General features: G+C 40.2%; 1 protein-coding gene across 1 annotated transcript in view; it reads left to right on the top strand.

Moving 5' to 3' along the window:
- The window catches only part of LRFN2 (leucine rich repeat and fibronectin type III domain containing 2), a 669,153-nt gene extending 666,840 nt beyond the window's left edge, over positions 1–2,313 (top strand). Inside the window, exon 5 of the mRNA XM_088451846.1 lies at positions 107–2,313. Within this exon, the coding sequence (XP_088307972.1) occupies positions 107–1,034 (928 nt within the window). The 3' untranslated portion in view covers positions 1,035–2,313. The remainder of the gene's footprint in view (positions 1–106) is intronic.
- The last annotated feature ends 19,092 nt before the right edge of the window (positions 2,314–21,405 follow it).

Genomic DNA, 21,405 nt, shown 5'->3' with positions numbered 1-21,405 from the left:
ATAAATCAATTTCATGTCCTTCCCCCCCACCTTGCTGAAACACCCTTAGCTTTGTAACTATAATTGTGATGATAATGTATTTCTTCTGTTTCTGTTTTATTTTAAGGATGATCCCCGCCTCCAACAAAGCATTTGTCGTGAACAACCTGGTATCTGGAACAGCGTACGATCTGTGCGTCTTGGCCATCTGGGATGACACTGCGACAACACTAACAGCTACAAACATAGTGGGATGTGCCCAGTTCTTCACCCAAGAGGACTATCAACAGTGCCAGTCCATGCACAGCCAGTTCTTAGGGGGAACAATGATTCTAGTTATTGGAGGAATCATAGTTGCTACTTTGCTGGTCTTCATTGTTATTTTAATGGTAAGATATAAAATTTGCAACAGTTCCCAGGGAAAGATGGCCAATGTCAGCAATGTTTATTCCCAAACTAATGGAGGAAACTCAGTGCAGAATGGGGTGCCGCCACAAGTCAATCCAAAAGTGGTGGTGAGGAATGAACTAATGGAATTCAACTGTGGCTCTGTGCACAGTAGTGTCTCGTCCTCTTCTAGTTCTGTGAATAGTCCAGAGGGCGATGACTACAGTCTACACAGTAATCAAAGCACTCTGTCCAATAAGTGGAGACCTGTCTCCAGGTCTAAACATAACATTGATAAGCTAATGGGGGCATTTGCTACCCTGGAGTTGAGGTGTCAAAGAAAGGAGGACACTGTAGACTCCAGGACTACAACGACAGTTCACCAGTCAGACAAAGAGCCTTTGTTGGGCAACCAAGAGTCCAAAGTCCGTAGCCTCCTTATGTTACCTCTGGAGGGGAAAGCAAAACGTAGTCATTCATTTGATATGGGGGACTTTTCCACAACACAGTGCTGTAGTTACCCAAGAAAAATGTCAAGTATTTGGACTAGGAGAAGCCTCTCAGTTAATGGGATGCTTTTACAGTATGACGATAGTGAACTAGCAGGGGACATGATTAAAAGCACCTACAACAGCAGTTCAGAATGGGTAATGGAAAGCACAGTGTAAATACAGCCCTGCTCCTTTAATGATATTTTTGCTGTTTCTTATGGCAGGCATAGTGTCCAAGAAACATACCATATGAATTGCTAGGTCTCTGGAATCAGAGAAGGGTAACACAAAAAAAAATCCACGGCAGGAGGTACCATGACACATATCGAGCCAGTTATGTTAAGCCAGTGGTGGACTGTTCAGCAGAGCAGGCAAGAAGCACAAGTGCTCTTTATTATATGAACCCAAGAAAAGGACGGCCGATGAGGGAATGTTCATTCCTGTCTTTAAATATGACCTATGATGAAGAATCACAGAGGCATCGGAGAAGTTATGATGAAGCCACCAACCGTCCAAACCGACACCATTTGTGGTCACCTCAAATGTTTTTCTTTCTTTTTTTTTAATTATGTTTTCTTGTCCTTATTTTATTACAATTTTTTTTACTTAACTTGGTTTATTTATTGTCGTATTATTTGATATAGTTATTTTAATCTCTTTAATAAAACTAAAGGGAAACAATCTTAAAGTATATATATATTTTTCAAAAAAAATAAAGTAAAACATTTTATAGACCATTTATACATATTTTTTCATCAGCATTTCTGTCTACATTAGGAGTTTAGAATGCATACTATGAAAGTTCAGTGGATAAATCCATTTTTGGGGAGTTATAAACCACATAGTATTAAGTAAAATCATTTTATTAATTTTTTAGGTGTATGGTCCATTAAGCCCCAAATTTAGAAAGTTGGAGGAGCTTGAGTTTGTTTTGCTACACAGGACAAAGTGCTGTACAAATATTAAGTAACTACTTGCTGGGGTGGAAGAGGCATAAACTGTTTAGAAGAGAGGTGTTCAAACTTCAGAACCTCAAGTGTTGCTGACCTACATCTGTGTTAGACTTCCTAACTCAGGGCTGGCCCTCAAGAGTCGGTAATTATGATTTTCAAGAGGTACTTAATTAATCAAAGTTGAGATGCTCTGTGAGGAAGGTTTTCTGAGGTCCCCCTACAGTATTACTGACATTGGAAGTCAAGAAATATGTTTAGTATCCATTTGCAGAAGATGTAGGTCAACAACAACTGAAGATCCAAAGAGTGAACATCGATGACAGATGACCAAAGTTTAGTCTTTCCCATGAGGGTACAAACTAACAAAATAAATAGTGCTCAGAATATAATAAGATATGACAAGATAAAAATTGTCATTCCAGATGTCAGCAACACAATCAAGCGTATCGACTGGGAGTAGCAGGATATCATTGACGGCTTGCACTTCCTAGGTAAAAAATACCGGAGAGTACCAACGTTTTACGAAGGACTTTTATGGATGTTTGAGTCGTCCACCGTCATTCTCATTAATGACTTTCTTGTGACTGAGAGGGGGAAAAAGTACATTCAGCCGTCATGGACTTCATTAGCTCTGATTTAATTTTGTTTCTACGATGTATCTGGTCATTGGCATTTTTGAACATTTTGTACAGGAAAAAAATCTAACAAGGTGAATATAATGTATACTGTTTTTTTATCACTAAAGACAAAGAGACGAGAGCTATATTGTGACCTGGCTGTGTACTTCTCTTGTATGGTCATGTTTCCTACTCTGAGTTTTAGAATTTGACATTCATGTGAAAAAAAACAAAAACATTTTTGCTACAAATTGTACAGTAAAAACAAATTCTAAAATGAAAAGTGGACTTTTTTTTACTTACAGTACATAAAAGTTTGATATTTATGGAGAATAAATGACAAGAAAACAATACAAGGAGTGGGGGGGGGGGGGGGACACATTGCACTGCTTTAAGTTTTGCATCAAGCTTCCCGTAACGTAGTACAAAGTGAACGTTAATAAGCCAATGGGTAAACCCAACTGAATCGAGTCACACAACTGACTGGTGCAAAGTGATTGTAAGCAGAATATCTCACACTGCAAAAAGTTACACCGAATATTTATTAGACGCAGCATAGTAGCCACCTATTAACTGATGGTAACTCCCAGCCAACTAGGGCTTAGTCAGAATGAAGAGTCAGTCTAGGTTCTTTCATGTCCTACGTGCTTCTTGTAATTTGAAAGAGGACGAGTAATCACTTTACAAACATTGCTTAGTATGTGAAAATACACACTGAAATTAATATTCTCATTTTGACCGCCTTGTTTCCTAGTGGATAAAATACAGCACTTATAAATGCTGTTTTTATCACATCTGATCCAATCAAGATTTATTAAGGGAAATAAAAAAAAGTCATGGCCTTCACATCTCCTCTTCCTCCTACCAGGACTGACTAACTTTATGATAGCATGTACTCTTATCAATTAATGCAGAACAGCTGCTAAGCATAAATTCAAGGTACTGTATTTCATCCATATGGCAATATAAACGGTGAAAAGTAATTTTATTATCAATTGGAAAGGATGCACTTAAAAATAACTAGGATGGAGGAGAAATATTAATTAATGTTACAGTAGCTGTATTTTGGAATTATAGTGTTCATTGGGCCTGATTCAGCAAGGAACGCAACTGCTAATATGCACGCAATCAATATTGCGTTCTGCGCATGCGTATTAATCACAGTGTGGGCGTCCTTATGTTAGGCTGCAACGGTATTGCGATTGCAATCATTAGCAAATTTCTCAGTGGATCTGTGTGCGATTAAGGAGCTGCGATCGCAATAGCCATCCTTACTGACTTAGGGCCTGATTCAGAGCCGCTCGTAAGCGGCCGCTCGTTCACTCCGAGCGATGTTTGCCCAACTGCGCATGCGTACGAATTGTTATACGCATGCGTTAACCAGTCAGTGCGGTCGAAATTCATGTGCTCGCAAAATAGCGAATGCCTGAAAATTTGAGTGACAGGAGGAGGCGTATGTGGGTGGTAACAGGGGAAGGTGCTTGAAAACGGGGAGTGGAGATCCGATCGCAGGCGTGCTTCAAGGTCAAAACGGGCGTTTTATGGGTGTGCATAATTAAAACAGCAGCGTCATTGACCACGTCACTGGGTTATTTTATAGCCAGAACTGCTCGCAAAATTGTGGTAGCAAAAACCAACCACAAGAATAGCGAGCAGTTCATACCCTGGTCGATGTACTCGATTAATCTAATAAATAGCGGACATGACGTAGGATGCGAGCGGCCAGGGGGCGTAGTTTCCCAAAAAACGACCGCAAGTTTTGTTCGCTCGTTCAGACCTAGAGACGTGAACAGACCGCAAAGAGCGAACGGTTCATTTGAATAGCCACCCCTATTTTCTGGACGAGCGAGCGCTAATTGCGTCCGGCTCTGAATCAGGCCCTTAGGCCCATTGTACATTGTAACCCTGTGTGATAGAACCAAGAAGATTAGAAGACAGAACTGAAACAAGAGCCTTAAATTAAACCCAAAAATATATATTATGTTGTAGAGAATGTTGTTATGTATTTTCTTGTATATCAGAACATCTAGTAGTACAATGCCAGACAAAGTACAAATGTATACCCTACGAGTTACTGTGTTTGATTAAAATAATGTACTTTTTCTTAATAATAATGACTATCTAAAAGACGGTGAGGGAGATGTATCAAAGCTTAGAGAGAGATAAAATGGAGAGCGATAAAGTACCAACCAATCAGCTCTTGTCATGTTACAGGCTGTGTTTGAAAAATGACAGGAGCTGATTGGTTGGTACTCTCTCCAAGGTTGGATACATCTCCCCCAGAGTTTTCAAAGTTAGGGCAAGCATACATTTTTTTATTCTTTATTAACATTTGTTTAATTATGCATTCAAATTAGATTAATTCACTTATTCACTTATCCTAGAAATGCTGGCTGTCTTTAATTTTTATTTCACTTTATGGAAAGAATAGACAGTTTATTATCTCTACTAATATGTACTAATCCACAGTGGTGTCAATTCAGTTTATGCTAAATGCTTATGAATTTGTTTGTTTAAAAAAAAAAATTAATAAGAGAAGATTAAACTGCCATACATAGAGACAGGGACGGACTGGAGCTCTAGATCAGCCCAGGCATTTCCCTGTGTGCACATGCCATAGGTGCCATAGGGGGCGTGGCCTCACCTCACAGGGGTGTGGTTAAATATCACTGGGTTGTGCCACGAGTCACTGGGGCCTGGCTTCGCGGCACACTCCAACCACACCCCAGGTTTCAGACCGTCCCGGCCCATCAAGCCAACAGCCCGTCTGGCATTTGCCAGAAGTGCCAGATGGCCAGTCCAGCCCTGCATAGAAACAACATATATATATAGTACAAGAAAAAAACGCAAAGTGTCCACACTCTCGTTTAACATGAATCCAATGCTGGGGTAGCTGACCCAAACAAGGTAAATACCTTGTCAAAGACAATCTCCAAAAGAAATGAGGGTGCACTCACCAGACTTCATAGAAATATCAAAAAGATTTGTTTTATTTACGTCATCTTAAAAGTACAGCCATCCATCGACGTCAAGACAAAGGTCCAAGGACTGGGCCGAAACGTCGATGGATGGCTGTACTTATGGCTGTACTTATGGCTGTACTTATGGCTGTACTTATGGCTGTACTTTTAAGATGACGTAAATAAAACAAATCTTTTTGATATTTCTATGAAGTCTGGTGAGTGCACCCTCATTTCTTTTGGAGATTATATATATAGTACTATATGCATCTAATAACAAAGTTTTCCTGATTGATCCTTTGATATTCATTTGTTATAAGTTACTGGTATTGTCGGAAGCTCTGCTTCACGAGAGTGTTTGAAAACGTAACCTGGAGCTTATGGAGATGATGTAAATACAGCATTAATATGGCATTGCTTATTGTAAATGACGCTGCATGTAAAATATCAATGCAATTAGCACATTGGGCCTGATTGCACCCCTTGCACCTATGATAGTTACGCTCATGCGCACACAATACCAATGTTCACGTGGTTGATTTTTACGCTACTGCGTGTGCATGAAACTTCCAGAAAACCCCTGCGGTTCAGGCAGAAATGTGATGGGCGCTCCTGGGCGGAAACCAGGCGGCAGCTACTAGTGCGCGCATAAATGGTCCGTTCAGTGGGCGTGTCATGGGAGTTTCGCCGGTGCGTCAGTGCACTGTTCCCAGATACACAGCCTCAGACATAGGGGTTTATAGTCAGAGGTGTTGCACCCGTCATAGGGCTTGGGCAAGTTTTGATGGTGTGACTAATGGTGGCAACCAAGGGCGCATCAGCTGGTGTTACTGGTGTTCCATGCTGGCGTGTATGGAATGATGAAGTGGGAATCTCAGTCCTTGCACATTCATATGCACGGATGTACACCAGAGGAGGGCTTGGTAGCGGCATTAGCATAAAGTCGTAGGGGGGCGGGCACCAATAGACGCAGCAGCGGTTCATTCTGAATCAGGCATATTGTGTGATGGCAACACGGTTTCACGCAGAGGAGCAGCAATGTGTGCTATAGGGTAGGTTCCAATATCGGGATTATCGGAGGGATTCAGTGATGGCAGTTACAGTACAAAAGAAAAAAAAATCACATTGAATACTATTCCCTAGCTAAATCCAATAGGACCCCTGTTACAGGCAGCTACAACTAACCACAAAGACAGTGATTTATTTTTGTAATGTGTCCTGGTAGACCAAAATGTCCTGACACTGTATCGTGTGTCGGCAAACCATGGCCATTATTCCTAAGGAAGATTCAATAGGTATTGATTGGCTTGTTGGTGGTCTTTCTTGTCTATCTAATGATAGTTGTGCTGTATTTTGACCCTGTAATCTTATAACTCGCTACGACTGCTGAATGACTGCAGTTTGGCTCTCCGCATGTCTGGAAATATTGGCCACAGATCCATTCAAAGTATGTCTAGATGGGGTTGAACACCCCGATACTTACCTTCGGGATGCCAACGGTCAGGATACTGGTGCCGGGATCCCGAGCTGTCGGGATTTCAGCGCCGGTATTTACATCCCGTCTAGATGATTTTCTGCATTTGGCCATGTTGGGACATATTAAGGGCACTGCAAATAGCCACATAGATATGCTGATGCTACCTACAAAAATTCTATTTTGCTCAGCGCACTGTTTGTGCATCCAGCCCTCATATATAATAAGCACAATGCAGAAAACATCAAATTCTTCTCCTTTCATCAGGTCAACGTAGAATAAGCACACAGGCCCTCATTCAGAGGCGGTCGGAGGATGCAAGTGGTCGCTCAGAAACTGGGCGGCCGCTTGCATCCTGACCGGCCGCCTCTGTTTCGGTCGTTAGGCTGTGGGTTAAAACCCACAGCTCTAACGACCGCTAGGGTGATGGTCGCGATGGTCATAGACCATCGCGACCATCGGGGCTTACGACGAGACCCTAGGGTAGGGTCTCACTTGTCGTAAGCCCCGGAGAGCTTCTGGCTCTGTCAGAGCCGGAAGCTCTACACTGACATCACTAGTGATGTCAGTGGGGCCTCCCCCAAACGCCTCCGTTTGGGCAGCCACCCCCCCCGGCCCGCCTTCCAAACAGGGCGAGCTGTCAATCAACATCGACAGCTCGCCCCCTTTGGAAAGAGACCCGCTACGACCGGCGCTGTCGGTCGTAGCGGGTCTCACGCATGCGCACGAAGGAGCCGGCTCCCTCGTGGCAATGCGCAGTAGACAAACATCGAGTCGTAGACCGTACGGCCGCCTCTGAATAAAGCCCTCAGTGCTTATTCTACGTTGACCATGGAATACCAGGGATGCTCTGCTAGTGGTGCACTTTATACACCATGCATAACTCATCTAAGAAACATGTTTCTGCAGTTACAATATTAATGCCTTGAAAAAATATTTTAGTTACCAGAACTAAAGGGAAACATGTTGTTCTGATTCGGCCCCTCAAATCGAAAATTGATTCAGAAAGGGGGAAATGTATCTAAAAAGTGGAGAAGTTGCACATTGCAACCAATCAGCATTTTTCAAGAACATTCTATAAAATGATAGGTATAAGCCGATTGGTTGCTATGGGCATCTTCCTCCTCCACTCTATAGAAGGCTTAATGCATCTCCTGAAACATTAACTTCTAATTTTGACAGAAATCTAAGAAACCAAACTGAACTGATCTTGGCTGAGCCACCTAGGCCGGCAATAGCAGCCTCAGACTCCCAACCTGCTTGAAAGTAATCTGATTGCAAAAATCTTTGCATGACAATATTTAAAAAAATGTGTGAGTGGGTTCATTCGCTTACACCTTCAATTACAATGCTGCAGTTTGGAGCTTCTGAGTTTTCCAGTTAATATTTTAAAATTTGAAGGAAAAAAAAACCCCACATATCAAAAGAAATTAATTCAACATGCAGCATTCATTCTTTAAACAGATCTTAAAAGTAATAGAAAAAAATATATTATACTGCAAGTCATTAGCATTTGAAAAGGTTTTAGGCTGAGACGAGCAAATCTCTGATTCTTCCATTCACTAACTCAGATGTGATATTGGGGCAATTGTTAATTTTCAGTTAATTATTTCAGAAATCTTTAATTCTTCTTTTAAACAGAAACAGTTGTTTAAAAAATCTACAGGTTACCAAATCCCCCATGGTTCATGGTTTTGGGTCAATAGTTCTATTACCCTTTGTTTCATACAAATAGATGCTTAAAAAGACATTTTGATGGTATTCATTTATTTATTGGGGAAATGTATTTGATTTTTCATATATTTTTTTTTAGGAAAAGTTTTTAAATATTAATAATAATGAATATTTTAAACAGAATTGTGAAAAACTGTGATTTAAACTAAAAAAAAAAGTTCCAGGTTCCAAACATTTTAGGGTTGCCTCCGAATGTTGCAGACCATGATATTGGCAAAATTTAGTTTTCCAAAATAGTTTGCTTTTCTATAAAAAAAAACCTGTTGTTTTTTATTTAAAACCCCCACCTTACTTCGAAAGGTAGTTTTGATTCCTTCCTATTTTTATTTTTTTAAATAACAAATTCTAGCAGTTTCTTGTACTGTACCATATGATGCTTTTTCATGGTTATTTCAAAGTGTCACCTTTGCAACTATGACAAACTGTTAATCTCATCTCAATTTCTAGGTAAAAAAAAATACGATCTCAAACAGCAGACATGATTTAAATAAGTAAATGTTACAAGACACTTGGGGGTAAATTTACTAAAGTGAGAGTTTTTAAAAGTGAGATTTAAAAATTATGTTGCCCATAGCAACCAATCAGATTCTACTTAACATTTAACTAGCTCCTTCTAGAAGATAATTGCTAGAACCTGATTGGTTGCTATGGGCAACATCACTTTTACAACTCACTTCTAAAAACTCTCACTTTAATAAATTTACCCCTTGCAGAGCTGTCGGAATAGCTCACAAGATAGTTCCTTTATTCACCATAGAGAAGTTTTTTCCTCAATGCCGTTAAGCCAAACTGTACACAAATAGTCTTGTTATCCCTTCCTGAGTGCTTTTCTTGGATGGATGGATGGTTGCTCCAATAAATCCTTCACATTTTTCACACTCAACATAAGGAAAGAAGGCAACACATAGTACAGTACGTCAAAAATGTAAAACATTTAATTCACATATAGGATACATATACTAGGCTATATACATATAATGAATAGTACATAAAATCCAAACATTCACAAAAAATTTACTAAAAACAATGTATATAAAACAGTAAACAATTCTAAAAATCAGGTGAGGTAGATAAATTGGACCCGTACCGTGTACGACACCAAACCTTGGTGCTAGGAAGTTAGTATGAATGGGAGGCTCTGGATGCTTTCCCTTCCTCCCTTCAAACAGAGCTGCCTGGCCGTTTGGATTTTATGTACTACTTTTTATATGACTATGTATATAGCCTAGTATATTTATCCTAGATGTGAATTAAATGTTTTACATTTTTAACGTACAGTACTACACTATGGGCCGTATTCAATTAGGTGCGAAAAGCCATTTTTCGGGCGAAAAAGTTTTGCGAGTGAAGTCATTTCATCATGCACAAAGTTTCCTCCGTATTCAATTCCGGAGACTTTTTGCCGGTGTGAAAACTCAATGCAATGGAACCGGCAAAAAAGTTTCGCCTCTGAAGAGGTGTCGAAAAAAAGTGCAGAATTGGGGTTTTGGGGTGCAAACTTCCGAAAACCAGCCTGCAGCCTTGGAACAGTCCCCCAATGGTAAACTGCATAAAAAAAAGTTTCAAAAATACTTTAGATCACCCCAAAAAAGTACTTTCATTTTAGGGGCAAAAAAGTCCAAAGTTGGGGGACAAACTTAAAACTAGCGAAATAGACTGCAGGGGGACCCCTAAGTATGCCCCAGGTGTTTGTAAGTTTGCAGATGGTTGCAGCAGGTGGATTTTTTTCACTTTTTAAAAGTTCACTTTAGCAACTTTAAAATATGTTAGCACCCATTTTCATGTACCCCAAATTTCTGGGACAGCTTATTTTCTGCAAAAACACCTGCTAAATGCTTTTCTTCACCACTTATGCAACGATGCTAAATAGCAGCTATTGAGATCATCTAAGTACCACAAATACCTTCAGCAGGCCTATTTGGGGGTATCTATAGTGATCCCCAATGTCAGTGCATCTTTTGGGGGGTGTCAGGCTGAATTCCCCAAATCCGACAGTACTTTTCGTGTGTTACAGTTTCGCCAGGTCCCATTTTCACTGAATTCTAATTGAACACGGGACAAGCGCGATACCTTTTCGCATTGAAAACCAGCGATGTCGGCAAAAAGTCCGGCATGTGAAAAGTACGGAACATTTCGCTCCGAATTTAATATGTGTTGCCTTCTTTCCTTCTTTTGAGTGTGAAAAATTTGTTGGATTTATTGGAGATGCCATCCATCCATCCAAGAAAAACACTCAGGAAGGGATAACACAACTATGGGGTAAATTTATTAAAGTGAGAGTTTTTAGAAGCGAGTTTTAAAAGTGATGTTGCCCTTAGCAACCAATCAGATTCTACTTAACATTTAACTAGCACCTTCTAGAAGATAATAGCTAGAATCTGATTGGTTAAAACTCACTTCTAAAAACTCTCATTTTAGTAGATTTACCCCTATTTGTGTACAATTTAACAGCATTGAGGAAAAACTTCTCTATGGTGCAAAAAGAAACTATCTTGTGAGATATTCTGACAGCGCCGCAAGTGTCTAGTAACAGTTACTTATTTATCGCACATTTGACTTTGTTGGTTACCGTGGACTCCAACCACTTTGGCAGCTATGTCTCAGTGCGCCAGTGCTTGTTCAAGCTACTTTGATAGCAGACATGATTTGACTTCAAAGCTGCAATACAACATAAAAGAAACATTGCCAAAATATTATAATTTCGCTCTCCCATTTCCCTTCTTTGTGTCTCTCAGTGAAGATGCACTGATCTGCCTATCTGTCTTATTGTTAGATCACTGAAGAAAGTTCAGGGTGACAGATAAACTCCTAATCTCTGCTCGTGAAATTCTATATACGCAAACATGCGACACGAGCTGGATATTTTGGAAATGACTCCTTTTGATTGCCTTAGTCCCATTTTGATATTATTGACTATGTACAGATAAACATAAAGCTATGTTTACAGGAACCACTGTAGATACTGTATAAAGCGCATGTAATTAATCCAATTATTTTATTTTATAAGCTAATGTACCGTACATGTCAACTTTACGTATATTGCCACCAACGATAGCCATCAAATCTGTTATGTTTCCATTTCATGTCATCGGGAAACATATGTATATTTTGTTATTTTGCAAAAAAGGAAAAAAAATGATATATTGTTTTTCAATAAAAGGGCAAATACCAGATAACATTCCTATATTTATTTTGTGTCGCTACGAAAATAAGTACAGATGGAGCGTTTTGTTTGGCTAAAGGATTGCCTTCAACAGCATCACACTTTAGTAACTGAGTGGGCAGGGGTATCCCGATATAGCCTGGCACTTCCTTCACATTTCTCATGTGATCCACTGTACTACTGTATTTGGCTAAATAAATCATGCTCCATTTGCATGCAATTCCTATTTTAAATAGAGATGTACAGTTCGATTCTCCAGAAATCCGAATCCACCTGAATTTTGTGAATCCGGACAGATCCAAATCGCGGTTCTAATCTGAGGAGATCTGGATAAATCCCAGTCGCGGTTTGAAATTTGGAATTTTAAATCCGAATTTCGGATTTTGGATTGCAAAAATTACATGATTTTAGCTGTTTTAAAAACATTTTATATATTTTTTTAAAAAACAAATCCAGATCACTTGAGGGTGGTTTTACACTTGAGGGTGGTTTTACAGAACAAAAACACAAAGATAAATTCAGATCCGAAACCAAAACACGGGATTCAGCTTACATCTCTAATTTTTCATGAATTTTTCTTTGACAGAAGAAATTCCTCATCAATTGAGAAATTGGAATTTAATTAGATAGAAAGTTATATCAAGGTGACCCCATAAGACCTTTTTCCTGCCGATAAAAAGTCATACTGTAACAGCTAGGGCAATAAATAAACTTCTGTGGTCACTATGACTTGGTGGCAGGAGACATTTTTTGTAACGTTTGGAGAGTCTAACCGAAGTATAAATTGAGACAATGGAATTTCTGTTGTACATCAGAAAATCATGGGTCTTTATTAGCTTTTAAAGGGCCACGGTACCTTTCAGTATTAGGTAAAGTCTTAGCTGATCAATATATCTCCCAGAAACTCTTTTATTAACACTCTTTGATAAATAGGTTACCAAGTATTTAATAGTGAATGATTCCATTTTGATCCGATGACAAAATTCTTATATGACTGTTTTAAACACTAATATGATTTTACATTGCATTAAGACCATTGGAAATCAGACATTTTTAGGGTACAGTTGTCTAAGCATACTTAAGTCACCTGTCACTTCTAGAAAACATCCAGCTACAAAAGAGCAAGGTGTTCCATGCACCTCCAACAAGTAATGTTCCAGAGCATGGCTCTAAGATTCATCATCAATGTATTTCATCATCGATCTATCAATCAGATTATAGCTAATAAACCTGTTGCTTGAACCATATGCTTGGATTAGAAATTTGTGAAAAATTGTTTATATATTGCCACTCATTTGTGAGAGTGTGAAAAAATCTGAGAGCCAATGTTATTAAGAACTTTAACAACTTGTAAAAGAAAATGTTTGCCTTAAGACTACTTGTGAGAGAATAGGTGGAGCCAGGATGAAGAGAAAAACTTGGAAACATGCAAAGAACAAGTACAGTATGTGTATGACTTGAGACTCACCTATTGTAAGTAACATACAATTGATCCTACCCAGAGTACCATGGGTTGGCAGGTGAAGATGCATGCGCATGAGTGTTTGGTTTCATGGTTAGAAGATAGTACTGATGATGGAAGTGACCACAAATAATACAGCAATGTGTTGAAAATAATCAAATTAAAACACGTATGAAACAAGCAATTTGGAAACTTCCAATCACTCTAAAGGTGCGCATCCACTACCCAACTATGGAAAGACAGTACGATTACGACTTCGTAATCGTACAGTCATCTCTGATCCCCTGTAGTGACTATACTGAATGATATGTCATTCAGTGTAGGCACCCTCCCTCATCCGTGAACATGGTCAACCTGTTGTTATCGGCACATTGACCGGCATGTTCAGGCGATGATTGATGTCGGAAAAGACCACCGGGAGCGCGCATCGCTCGTCGTTTCCGACATTATAGTGCAAGATTTGTGCACGATTAATGAGCGATTAAACAAATACGATGTCGTAATCGTTCAATCGCTCATTAAAATCGCCTAAAGGATACGTGGCTATAGACACAGTGCTGCAAGCTTGCAATATTTGGCACCCTGTTGATCAGTAAAAATAGAAATCTCAAAAAGTTTATATACACTCAAGACTACAGATTTCTTAACACATTCCTTTATGAGTCAGAGTATTTAGCTGGCCATAATTGTGGCAATACTTTTGTGTGAGCCAAAAACCAAAATACTAGCTCTATGGTGAGGGGCCATATATTACCCATTGGTACATAACTGTGATAGGTTATCAAGACTTCAATAATGAAATAATAATGCAAATAAAGAATGACAAACTGTCAGACAAAAGTAATAAAAAAATAGTTTATTTAGTTTCGATAGAAGGTAGCATATAATGGTGTCCTTAATCAGCATGGGGATCCCAATCAACTGTGCAACCTTATAGTTTGAATCATTCATCACTTTCAAGATAACTTCACATGAGGGAACAACACAATATTTCATCATCATCAGGATTTTATTGAGTTTCTCATTTTAAAAAGTTTTTATAATCTTCTCCAGTCTCTGATATAACTAATTAAATTGTGATTCAATACTAACAATGCAAGCTTGGACAGTAGATGGCAGTAATACTCTAAGTAGATACTGTGAACTGTATGTGCCAATGACCCTAAGGCTAACAGTGTAATGATTCAAATAGCATATCTTATTCTAAAACAAGAAAAGTACATCACATATGTTAGTCTTTTTCAGAGCAGTGGATGGAGGTGTCATATAAACAACAAATAATAGTGTCTTGAGTGTTATTAATAAACAAGGAAGTCATGTGTTCCAATTGAAATTAAATACAAACACAAATACAAAATAAATTCAATTATATACAAAAACTCATTGTGTTCCCTTTTCAATATCAAATCGAAATGTTTACTACCACAATCCAACTATGTCAATATTAATTAAGTAATGTGACTTCATATAATGTAGGAAACACATTAATGATTTAAGTACTATCAGCTGGAGTGAGGTTATATGGAATCAGCTAATCAGAAGCAGCTCGTTAGTGCTCATAATCATTACGGCACCCTTGGACTTATAGTATATAGCCATTGACAATATAAAAAGCATTGTCTTGTGCACATTCTTTTAAGACGTTTCCCGAGACCTCATATGTGCATGACTCACTATGGACAATAAGAAGCCTAGTAATAGCCTCAAATGATGCTAAGAAGAAGTCATACAGGTAAGTATGTTGCTTTACTCACTAATGAGGGGCCTGAGGTTCCTTATATAAACTTTTTTTTAGAACATTGTTTAATGGAATTTCCATGTGTTCATGTGTTACAGTAAGTTGATATCCAAGAGTTCTCTCCAGGATAATATGTTCTCCAATAAATTGAACCCTGTACACAATTACAATTGTGTTTAGAATCTGGAAACAATAATATCTTCTAATTAGGTTGAAGTTCACCAGAGCATGGTGTGATGAAGATATTTGGTGTACAGTACACCCCCCAAAAAAATATGAAGTTCCAGTAAAGTAATGGGGAAAAAAATATTACAAGCAACTTCTAATTCTAAGTATTGCTCTATATGTGTCCCATTCAGATTGCTTTAAAATTGTAAAAATTGTTTAAGGCATTAATTTTTTTTTTTTAATTGGTTGTAACGCTCCTTGGTATGGTGCCAGTGGACATGAATGGGAACCACTAAACAAAGTAAATAAACAGGAAAAAAAGATATACATACAAGGCACTCACTCAACTCAATAAAGTAAACTTAAGGTAAATACAATCAGTGATTTATTCCCTGATGACACTCTATGGTATTGTCTATCTGGAAAAAGGAGGTTGTTCTACCATCATTGCCAGACTATTTTACCACTTCTTCCTGGAACTTGCATTGCCAAACTAGTCCATTCCAGCTATTTAGTATTATCCCAGTAATGAACACATTAGGGGAGTTAAGGTGCTCTCTAAAGGCAAAAGCACCTTCCTAAGCCCCTACATGAACGTACTCAGATTATGGATGAGTATAGTAACCATATACAGTAAATCATGTAGCTGAATTTAAAGATTCTTCTGTATCCATTCTCTTCTTCCTTTTAGCAGTTTAGGAAACTTGAAATCTCTCAGCAAAATGCATCAGACTAAAGGCAGAAAATAGTGCATTTTGGGAAGTAGTGGTGGGTCCCACCGTACTCTCATAAACGTCAGTCCATGGGAACAAGCACCCAGGACTAATTATGGCCAGTATTGGGTTCACCTGACAAAGAGACATGTTTAATCACATATTGTACTGTATAGAAAATTGCCAAAACACAAAGCGTATCCTCTCCAGCATCTTATATACGGTACCTTATTGACAACCCAAAGCCTCAAAGAATAATTTGACAGAAGACACCTCAATATTTTGGGGATTTACACTTGAGGGTCTCGTTGAAGAAATGATGTCCAGTAACTGATCCCTTCTTGCTCCTTTGACCCCAAAGATGGAGGTCTCAGTTTAGAATATAATTTCAACTTTGGGGGGTATTCAATTAGGCTGCAAAAAAGTCGGAATCGGTGATAATTTATCGCCAATGATGTCATTTTCGCCTATTTCAATTATCCCCGAATTCAATTCCAAACACTTTTCACAGGTTCGAAAAGTCTTTGAAAAAAACGGGGATAACTTTTCACCATGTTTTACATGGCAAAAACTAGTGCAGAATTGGGGTTTAGGGGTGCAGGCTTAAAAAAAATAGCCTGCACCCCTGGGAATGTCATTTAAAAGTAAACTGTCAAAAAAAGTTTTTTAAAAAAAATAGGGACACCCCAAAAAAATAAATAAAAAAAATTGGGGTGAAAAAAAAAGAAGGTAAAACAGTGTTTAAAAATAGGGCAATAGGTTCAGGGCTATTCTGCAAGTATGCGGCCAGTGTTTTCTGCAATAGGCTATTAGAGGCAGGTGCATTTTTGCAGAATTTTAAAAAAATTACTTTAGGGACTTAAAAATATGCTAGTACCTATTTTCATGTACCCCAAATTTGATGGAACCACTTAAAAAAACAAAAAAATAAACCTAAGTACTCTTCTGCATCACTTGTTCTAATGTCGGGAAAAAACACCTGCCGCTGCTATTTAAAAATGCAGAACACATTTTGAAGGGTTAAACGGGGGTACCCAGAGTGAACCCCCATGTCTGGACATCTTTAGGGGGGTCCTAGGAACAAAACCCCAAATTCCTGAATTTTTAGCGATACTTACGTTTCTGCAGGCTCCCGTTTTCACTGCTTCCTAATTGAAAACGGGGATAAAGCGGGCGCGCACCCGATTCTTTATCCCAGGAAAAACTCTGATGTGGAGCTAAAAGTCCAGCATGGACTTTTTGCTCCAAAATTGAATATGGCTCTATGTTTTTCCATCCTGATCATGACAGGTTTCTCGCAATCCAGTAGGCACAACCGCTTGAGTAGGTTCATTGAATGGGCACCATGTGCACCAACCTTGGTATGCATGGAATGCAAATGTTGTGTTCAACAGGGCAGGGACAGTCTGGTGCATCAGAATGATAATGATAATTGTAATGTGTTCGATACTCATCAAATAGAAGGACTAAAGGTGCGTATCCATTTATAGACATACAATCGTGCTGTCGTTTGTATGTCTAGTGATGTGCCTAGACTGAACGTTCACTCGTTCAGTCCAGGCACATCCATCATTCTCGTACATGCTGAACCTGACGGGATCGTCAGGTTGACCAGCATGTACGGGCGATGATAGATGGCAAAGACGACTAGCGGGCACGCGCGTCGCTGGTCGTTTTTGTCATTTACATGCCTGATTTGCGGGCGATTTGCGGGCGATTGCACGCTAACGACGTCGTTATCGTGCAATCGCCTGTCAAAATCGCCTTGTGGATACCCGCCTTTAGAGCTCTATTTATAAAAGTAGCTGAATTTTTTTCTAGTTTGCCAGTGTCTGTCATAAAGGCTACGGGGGTGTTCACTTTGCCACTGGCTGAATACGGTATGGGCTCATTTTTTTTAAAGGCAGCGACTTGCGCGGTGACTGTGAGTTCTTCTCACAGAGATGTGATGCTGTCTTTCTCATTGATAGCAATAAATGTCCGCTCAAGGCTCCATTTCTCCATGCCAGGACAAACCATTCCTGGCATTACAAAACATATACAGATGTAGCCGCTTACATCGCCACCGCGATGCGTGCACACAGGCACACACATCGCGGCATCACCGGGCCGCGACTAGGCACCCCCATCATTCTCCTCATTGAAGTCTAAGACATGCACATGCATACACTCAAGCACTCCATAGACAAGGACACACTAGTGCGCTCGCATCGTGACATAGATGAGCGTGGCTACATCTGTAATGTACTCACCAATATTATCACAGCGAAATTTCACATGTGGCTTCCTCCAATCTTTTTAAATAAAGCCCATAGTTGCTTTATATAAAACAGCTACTATTACATACACAAATATACTGAGGAGGAGATGTATCACGTTGGAGAGAGATAACATGGAGAAGTTGCCCATAGTAACCAATCAGCTTCTAGCTGTCATTTCGTAGACTTTAGTCTAGAAAAATTACAGTTACTGTAGAATCTGATTGGTTGCTTTGGGCAACTTCTCCATGTTATCTCTCTCCGAGGCTTGACACACCTCCCCCTGTATATTCCCATATCTTTACATTAGGGGTGAGCGGGTTCGGATTTCTGAAATCCGAACCCCCCCGAGCCCCCCCGATCCGAGTCCGATCCGAGTCAGGCTCGACTTTTCCCGCCTGACTCGGATCAGAAATCGAGGCAAAACGTCATCATCCTGCCTTCCGAGTCTTGCGGGTTTTGCATCCTATATAAGGTACCCGCGTCGGCGCCATTTTCTCACTCGGCTGTGGACAGTGAAGAGGGAGGGTGGGAGTTAGGGCTGTGTAGTGTAGTGTAGTGTAGTGCTGCTGTTGTCCACTACTTCAAAGTCCATAGGGGCTGGCTGTGTTGTGCTGTGCTGCTGTTGTTAATAGGGCTGTGTCCACTACTTCAAAGTCCATAGAGGCTGGCTGGACTGTGTTGTGCAGTCAGTTCTCCATAGGGGCTGTGTCCACTCCAAAGTCCTGTGCAGTGTCCCAGTCCTAAAGGGGTGCTGTAGTGTTGTCCAGGGGGTGCTCTGTCCATCAGGGGTGCTCCCCCCAAGTGCTAAAAAAATAATATATTTTCTGTGTTTGTGAATTGTGTGCGCAGTAGCCGCACGTGCATCAACAAAGTAGTGCCAAGCGTGCGCCTGTGTCATAAGTAAAGGGCCGGCTGGCTTGACCGTTAAAGTGTGCTGTAACCCCTAAAGTACACTACAGTCCAAACCAAAAAAAAAAATTATTTTCTGTGTTTGTGAATTGTGTGCGCAGTAGCCGCACGTGCATCAACAAAGTAGTGCCAAGCGTGCGCCTGTGTCATAAGTAAAGGGCCGGCTGGCTTGACCGTTAAGGGTGCTGTAACCCCCGAAAGTACACTCCAGTCCAAACCAAAAAAAAAATTATTTTCTGTGTTTGTGAATTGTGTGCGCAGTAGCCGCATGTGCATCAACAAAGTAGTGCCAAATGTGCGCCTGTGTCATAAGTAAAGGGCCGGCTGGCTTGACCGTTAAGGGTGCTGTAACCCCCGAAAGTACACTCCAGTCCAAACCAAAAAAAAATTATTTTCTGTGTTTGTGAATTGTGTGCGCAGTAGCCGCACGTGCATCAACAAAGTAGTGCCAAGCGTGCGCCTGTGTCATAGGTAAAGGGCCGGCTGGCTTGACCGTTAAGGGTGCTGTAACCCCCGAAAGTACACTCCAGTCCAAACCAAAAAAAAAATTATTTTCTGTGTTTGTGAATTGTGTGCGCAGTAGCCGCATGTGCATCAACAAAGTAGTGCCAAATGTGCGCCTGTGTCATAAGTAAAGGGCCGGCTGGCTTGACCGTTAAAGGGTGCTGTAACCCCCGAAAGTACACTCCAGTCCAAACAAAAAAAAAATTATTTTCTATGTTTGTAAATTGTGTGCGCAGTAGCCGCACGTGCATCAACAAAGTAGTGCCAAGCGTGCGCCTGTGTCATAAGTAAAGGGCCGGCTGGCTTAACCGTTAAAGGGTGCTGTATCCCCCAAAGTACACTCCAGTCCAAACCAAAAAAAAAATTATTTTCTGTGTTTGTGAATTGTGTGCGCAGTAGCCGCACGTGCATCAACAAAGTAGTGCCAAGCGTGCGCCTGTGTCATAAGTAAAGGGCAGGATGGCTTGACCGTTAAAGGGTTCTGTAACCCCCAAAGTACACTCCAAAACAAAAAAATATATATTTTCTGTGTTTGTTACTTGTGTGCATTGTGGCTGCACGTGCATCAACAAAGGAGCAGCGCCAAGCGTGCGCCTGTGTCCCATAAGTATAGAGCCGGCTGGCTCATTTCTTAAAGGGTGGTGTAACCCACAAAGTGCACTACTCTCCAGCAAAAATAAAAAAATATTTTCTGTGTTTGTGTGCGCTTTAGCCGCACGTATATATCAATATAACATAAATGGAGGACCAAACTTTCTCCGATAAAAATAAAATAGGGAAAGATCAAGAACAACTTCCTCCTAGTGCTGTTGCTGCTGCTGGGAGTTGTTCATCATCCCAGAGAGGAAGTAGGAACATCACTACTTTTACTAAACAATTGACCCTCCAACAGTCCCTAGCGATGAGGATGAAGTACGACAGCAGTCATCCTGAAGCAAAACGTATAACTGAGGCCTTGACTGCTATGTTGGTGTTAGACGTGCGTCCGGTATCTGCCATTAGTGCAGTGGGATTTAGACAATTGATGGAGGTAGTCTGTCCTCGGTTCCAAATCCTGTCTAGATTCCACCAGCATCCTCAAAGCAGCAGCGACAAGCGTGCGTCTGTCTGTTAAAGGGTGGTGACACCCTCAAAGTGTGCTACACAAACAATTAAAATATCGTTCTTTTTTTTCTGTCTTTGTGAAATGTGTGGGCTGTAGCCGCACCTGCATCCTTAAAGCAGCAGCGACAAGCGTGCGTCTGTCTGTTAAAGGGTGGTGACACCCTCAAAGTGTGCTACACAAACAATTAAAATATTGTTCTTTTTTTTTCTGTCTTTGTGAATTGTGTGGGCTGTAGCCGCACTTGCATCCTCAAAGCAGCAGCGACAAGCGTGCGTCTGTCTGTTAAAGGGTGTTGTAACTCTCAAAGTGCTCCAAAAAATAAAATAAAAATTTTAATGTGTTTGTGACTTGTGTGCGATGTAGCCGCACTTGCATCCTCAAAGCAGCAGCGACAAGCGTGCATCTGTCTGTTAAAGGGTGGTGACACCCTCAAAGTGTGCTACACAAACAATAAAAATATTCTTCTTCTTTTTTCTGTCTTTGTGAATTGTGTGGGCTGTAGCCGCACCTGCATCCTTAAAGCAGCAGCGACAAGTGTGCGTCTGTCTGTTAAAGGGTGGTGACACCCTCAAAGTGTGCTACACAAACAATAAAAATATTGTTCTTTTTTTCGGTCTTTGTGAAATGTGTGGGCTGTAGCCGCACCTGCATCCTTAAAGAAGCAGCGACAAGCGTGCGTCTGTCTGTTAAAGGGTGGTGTAACTCTCAAAGTGCTCCAAAAAATAAAAAACTATTTTTTTAATGTGTTTGTGACTTGTGTGCGATGTAGCCGCACTTGCATCCTCAA

The sequence above is a fragment of the Taudactylus pleione genome, unplaced genomic scaffold, assembly GCF_031769625.1.
Source record: "Taudactylus pleione unplaced genomic scaffold, aTauple2 ptg000031l, whole genome shotgun sequence".
In the NCBI taxonomy this organism is placed as follows: Eukaryota; Metazoa; Chordata; class Amphibia; order Anura; family Myobatrachidae; genus Taudactylus; species Taudactylus pleione.
The sequence above is the reverse complement of the archived record's forward strand: the minus strand, read 5'-3'. Positions and strand labels throughout refer to the sequence as shown.